The sequence below is a fragment of the Pteronotus mesoamericanus genome, unplaced genomic scaffold (assembly GCF_021234165.1).
Source record: "Pteronotus mesoamericanus isolate MK-2021 breed Mesoamerican mustached bat unplaced genomic scaffold, CSHL_Meso_final contig_173, whole genome shotgun sequence".
NCBI classification, from domain to species: domain Eukaryota; kingdom Metazoa; phylum Chordata; class Mammalia; order Chiroptera; family Mormoopidae; genus Pteronotus; species Pteronotus mesoamericanus.
The window spans coordinates 14,013,758-14,019,571 of NW_026555072.1; the positions used below are offsets into that span (position 1 = coordinate 14,013,758).

General features: G+C 44.7%; 1 protein-coding gene across 1 annotated transcript; it reads left to right on the forward strand.

The window, feature by feature from the left end:
• Positions 1-923: 923 nt before the first annotated feature.
• Positions 924-1,547, forward strand: LOC129065182 (RNA polymerase II subunit A C-terminal domain phosphatase SSU72-like). Its single transcript, XM_054566412.1, has one exon. The coding sequence runs from the start codon at positions 963-965 to the stop codon at positions 1,545-1,547; it is 585 nt and encodes a 194-aa protein (XP_054422387.1). The 5' UTR covers positions 924-962.
• The last annotated feature ends 4,267 nt before the right edge of the window (positions 1,548-5,814 follow it).

Below are 5,814 nucleotides of genomic sequence, written 5' to 3' on the forward strand. Positions count from 1 at the left end.
AGATGCAGATGGTCTGCTCACCGTGGTGAGGAGGAGGAAGTCAAGTCTATGCATGTTCATGCAACAATCATTGATCCAGGATGTTTGTGGGTGGCCTTGAGCTGAGTTTAGGAACAGGTCAGCAAGCTAACATGAGTTCCAAAGTCTCAGACGAGATGTGCATACATTCTACTTCCTCAGTGGCCTCCCAACTGTCTTTTAAGTGAGTGTCTTAGTGACACTTATTCCATTTTATCTTTTCTATGATCAACTTAATGAATGAACTCAAGGTGTAAAAGATTTCGTGTCTCTTACTCTTGCATTCCTCCCATATCTTTTAATGGCTTGTCATAACCAGAAAGAATGTGCAAATGAATTTGCAAACAGAGAGCAGGGTGGTAGTGACAGGAGTGAGAGGAAAATATACAATGTATGAGAACTTCAGCAGGAAGACGAAAGAGCTAATAAAAAAAAAAAGCCAGGCAGCGGGAAGCCCCGGCGAGGAATACGCGCCTCGGCTTCACGTACAGAGCAGTAGTGCGCATGCGCACCCTGGAGCTGTGAGATGCGCCTACATTGGTCGGTGACTGGGGACCTCGGCCAGCTTAAAGGGGTCGCCTGCATATTGTGCGCATGGCCAAACACTGCGCATGGCGAGCGACCCCACGCCTTGTGACCCAGCACGCCACTTGTACGTCATGACTTTTGGGAGCCGCTGCTGCCATCTTTCTGGCGTCGAAGTACCTCTGCTGGTTGAGCGTCCGGGAGCCCGGAGCCAGGAGCCGGGAACCGGGAGCTGGGAACGAGGAGCCAGGAACCCGGAGCCGCGATCGGGGAGCCGTGAGCCGTGAGCTGTGAGCCGTGAGCCGTGAGCCGTGAGCCGTGAGCCAGGAGCCGTAAGCCGGGAGCCGGGAGCCGGGAGCTGGGAGCCGGGAGCCGGGAGCCGGGAGCCAGAGAGTGGTGACTGGGCAGGAACCACTGCCATGGCGTCAGCGCCACTGCGGGTGGCAGTAGTGTGTTCCAGCAACCAAAATCGGAGCATGGAAGCCCACCATCTTCTCAGCAAGAAGGGATTCAATGTCCGGTCCTTTGGAACAGGGACTCATGTGAAGCTTCCAGGACCAACAGCCGACCAGGCAAATATTTATGATTTCAACACCACGTATGATGAAATCTACAGAGATCTTGTTGAGAAAAACGAAGAGTTTTACAGGAATAATGGCATTTTGCGCATGCTGGAGAGAAATAAGGAAATCAAGCCCAGACCGGAAAGGTTCCAGAACTGCAGAGATGTATTTGACCTGATCCTCACTTGCGAAGAGAAAGTGTATGACCAGGTGGTGGAAGAGCTGAATTCCAGAGAGCAAGTGACCTTACACTTAGTGCATGTGATCAATGTGAACATCCAGGACAGTTTCGAAGAAGCCAGCCTGGGGGCGTTCCTGTTCTCGGAGCTCTGCCAGTGCATTCAGCTCATGGATGACGTGGACAGTGAGATCGGGGAAGTGCTACTGGAGTTCGAGGAGAAGAGCGGCCAGAGCTTCCTGCACACTGTCTGCTTCTACTGACAGCCGCTGCTGCCTCCTGAAGCCGCATTCTTGAACTTCCTCCTGTTAATACGTTTCCTTTCCTGTTACTTGTGTTTACTTTGAGGGCTTCTATTGGTGGACAGTTGGAGAACCCAAACAAACTTTACAGATGGGGTGAGAAGATACATGTAAGTGCAGATTAATAGCAATCAAAGTTTTTATCCCACTATTATGTACAAGTGGGATATTGTTTATGAAGTTTTTTTTTTCTTTAACCAAAAAAGAAATAAACAGTTTATAAGTACATTTTCCCCCAATATGTCTGTGTCTTTCATAGTGCGTTGCTCCCCTCCCCCCTGCCTGGCTGAAATGTACAAATACCTGAATAAAGTAAGAGGGCTGTATCTATTAAGAAAGAACCTGCAATTGTCTGATAAACAGATGCTGCTGGGGAGGAGAGGGAGACAAAAGGGATGGGGCTCACAGAGCTATCTAGGTGATTGCAGTCTTGGACACCTGCTATTGGCCCCAGAGGCTTTGGGTTGCCCACAGTGATGGGAGAAGACACTGTTAGAGCTGCAGCATGGGAATCCAGAGGGTGAGGTGTTGAGCAGTGGGAAGAACCCTGGAAGTGAGATTATAGCTCTCCCCTTCCTTATTTTCTGAGCTTTCCTTATGTGTGTGGAGTTGTATAATCTCATTTGGTGTCAACAGGTGGATGGGGCCAAGTCCAGTTTCCTGCTCCACCTCAGTTCTTTTCAGCCTTGTATGGAATTGTGTCCCTTTGTTCAGCGCCTGAGTGTTCACCTGCCCTTATGTTGGGGAAAGAGACAGTCTGGGTGTTAGTGACCTCACAACTGAGAAGAGACCACCAGCCTGTGCTGTGCACCTCTTATGCCTTCTCCAAGGGCTCCTGCCAGCAAGGAATGACTCCGAGGGGTTGGAATTGTCCCCTGCAGAGACAGGTTTGTTTCTGCCTTAGCTCTGGATGTGAGGATGTTAGGGGGAAGGAATAATGGCTCCTCCCAGCTGTTTCTACATCTGGGATGGTGTACTTCGAGAGCTGCATATTTTCCAGGGTTGCAGGCATTGAGGTTTTAACAATGAGATTTAGGTCTAACAAATGGAATGCATAACAGTGTATGTGTTGTAGTCACAGGAGATATGTTTTTTTCCTAATTATTAAGTGCCATGTAAAAGATGAGGGGTAAAAAATGGAATGGGGTCAATGAATCATGTTTGTGTAGCTCTATTCTGGAGCTTTCTGAATGTGTTGGTGCTAAGGAAAATTGCACAGGTGGTGTTCTTAGGGGTTTTCCACAACATGGACCAGGATTGCTCTTGGAATATGTAGGATGCCAGAAAATTTCCCCTTGTTCTACACAGATCTGCACTGTGTGTGTGGCTTTCCAGGGCATAAAAAAGACTCATGTCAAAGCTTAGTGCAGTATTTCTTTTTCCTGTGACAGGAGAGTTTTGAGGAAACTAGCTTTGTTGGCGACCCAGGAAACACAGGTAACCCTACTTTTCTAAAAACAGGATGTGGTCCAATATCATTTCATTTTCAATAGCTACCTTGGATAAACTGCTTACTGTAGAAAAATACCATTTGTAGAGCACTTGATCATTTACCAGGCAGCTTCACACGTGTTTTGAGCATCACAGTGAATTTGAAAGACTAGATTTATTGTTCCACTTTTTATAACACAGAAGTGAAGCTCAGAGATTTTAAAGAAATTTCCAGGCATGAGCAAAGCACACAGCAAATAGAAATCTTACTCTAAATCATATACTTTTCTCCCAATAACAGCATATAACTCTCACAGTGAATGAAGAATAAAACCCTGAATTTGGAGCAGGACGTTTGGATGGAACGTGTCAGAGTCTTGCTCACTCTGACATTTGGATGCCAAGACAAATCAGGTAGGCACTTGTGTTGTTTGACTTAAAAGCAGTGGTTCCCAGAGTGTGGTCCCTGGACCACCAGCCTCATCAACATCACTGGGATGCTTGTAAGAAACACAGAATCCCAGCCCAGACCTGCTGGATCAGAAACTCTGGGGAGGAGCCCAGAGTCTGTGTTGTAAACCAGTTCTGCAGGCGATCCAGATGCCTGCTACTGTTTGAGCAACACTGACTTAAAGGTACAGTCTCACAAATTTCCTCTCCTATCCCCTTATCCCACAATTTAACCTTTAGTTTGAAAGCCTTTTCTGTTACATAATCAGCATTAGTCTATAGCAGGAAGATTTAATCTGTAACAGTGAGTGAGAAAGAGGCACAAATGCACTAAGAGTTTGGAAGGATGAGGAAGCTAAAGAAAAAAATTACTGGTTGAAAGCACAGAGTTATTCTCGAAGGCTGTTGGGAACCTCAGGTCTTGGGACTTCAGAGCTGATAAGAGAAAACAAGAAAGAAAATGAAGAAAGGACTGAATTTACATTTTCTAAATGTATGATTTCCAATCTGTCTAAGACTAGTTTTATCACAATCAATTACTTTTCCTGAAATGTTACTGTCATTTTAAGTTGATAATTCCAGCTCATTGTTCCAACTAATCAATTGATGCCATCTACTAAGTTTAAAAACAAAAGCATAGTAAGTGTGACTCTCAGTAAAAACCATCTTTACCAAGACAGGGGGCATCCCTACTTTAAATCTGGAAAGGACCTGGGTAATGCAGAAGTAATGTATGTTTGTCCAATGAAATGTGCCTGGGCGAGCTCCTAGGAAGCCCATGAATGTAGCCCTCGAGGGCATTCTGTGGGTTTGGGGAACTAACAACAGAGTACAAAGTAATGGCAGGAGTTGATCGCTCCTCAGAAAGCCCAGCTTGCACCGAGTGAACCCTCTTCCTGGATATTTTCCAGTCCTTAGTTTGTTTTATGAGTATCTGTCACACAGTTTAATAGGAATCACAAAGATGCTTTTTTGTCCATGCAAATAAAAGGGAAATGCTGTGTTCCTCCATAGCAGAGAGAACCCCTTTCCTGTTCACTTTGTCCACGTTTGGGCCAGCGTAGGAGACTCACTTCACAGAACTTGTCACAATGCCAGGAAGTAGCCCTAGTCTTGAATCTTAGGAAGAAGAATGGTGTGTCCTTTGCCAGACCTTTTGAGTCTCTAATGCTAAATGGAGACACAACAGTAAATTTTATCCTATAATATAGACATTTTCATTTTATATGTTCAAGAGAAAACTGTCAAAGCCCTTGCTATATGAAGCTTATTCATTTCTTGAAGACACGTGCACAAAGATTTGGAGAATAATTTTCCTCAGGTCAAATGCCCTTAGTTTCAGAAGCAGGTGTCACTCTTTCTAGAGCAGGAGAGCCGAACTCCAGATACTGTCATTTGGGACCTTCCGCACTTTTTGATCTTGGCCACATGTATGTATTTATGATCATGCACCCCACACAAAGCCCTCCAGTGTCAGCCCATCTTTTCAGATTCATTGTTTGACGCGTCTCTGAAAGCCATTTTCCTACAGGCCATACTTATTTTTAGCAGTTTTCTTGAGATATTGACATAAAAATTATGTATATTTGAGGTGTACACTTGTTATTTTGATACACATTATGAAAGGGTCACCACAGTCAAGCTAGTTAACATATCCATTACCTAAAATTTAAAATTTTGGGGTTACCACTGGTGTGTGAGTGTGTGTATGATAATATTTAAGAGCTACCCTCCCAGAAATTTATAAGTATACAAAACGGTATTGCTAACTATCACCACCATTACTGTACATTAGATCTCTGGAAGAAGACAAGTTGTCAAACTATTCCTCAATCACATATTTTTTAATTAATTAATTTTTTCAAATACATTTGTCTCTGCCTACCCCCCACCACTTTCCCTTGCCCCCTCCCTCCTTCCCTCCCTCAGCTCTTCCCCTTTGGTTTTGTCCATGAGTCCTTGCTATATGTTCCTTGACTTTCCCCTTCTCTTCCTTTTCCCCGCCCCCCCCTCCTTCCCTCTTGTCTCTGTTGGTTTCTTTTCCTTTCAGTGTTGCTGGTCTTATTTTCCTTGCTTCTTTGTATTGTTGGTTAGGTTCCACTTATAGGTGAGATCATATGGTATTTGTCTTTCGCCCCCTGGCTTCACTTAGCATAATGCTCTCGAGTTCCGTCCATGCTGTCGCGAAGTTTAGTAGTTCTTTTTTTCTTTCTGCTGCATAGTATTCCATTGTGTAAATGTACCATTGTTTTTTGATCCAATCATCTACTGATGGGCATTTAGGTTGCTTCCAACACTTGGCTATTGTAAATTGTGCTGCTATGAACATTGGGGTGCATAGGTTCTT

Excerpts from the sequence above, each read along its gene's own strand:
- LOC129065182 (XM_054566412.1), top strand. The coding sequence starts at position 963 with ATGGCGTCAGCGCCACTGCGGGTGGCAGTAGTGTGTTCCAGCAACCAA.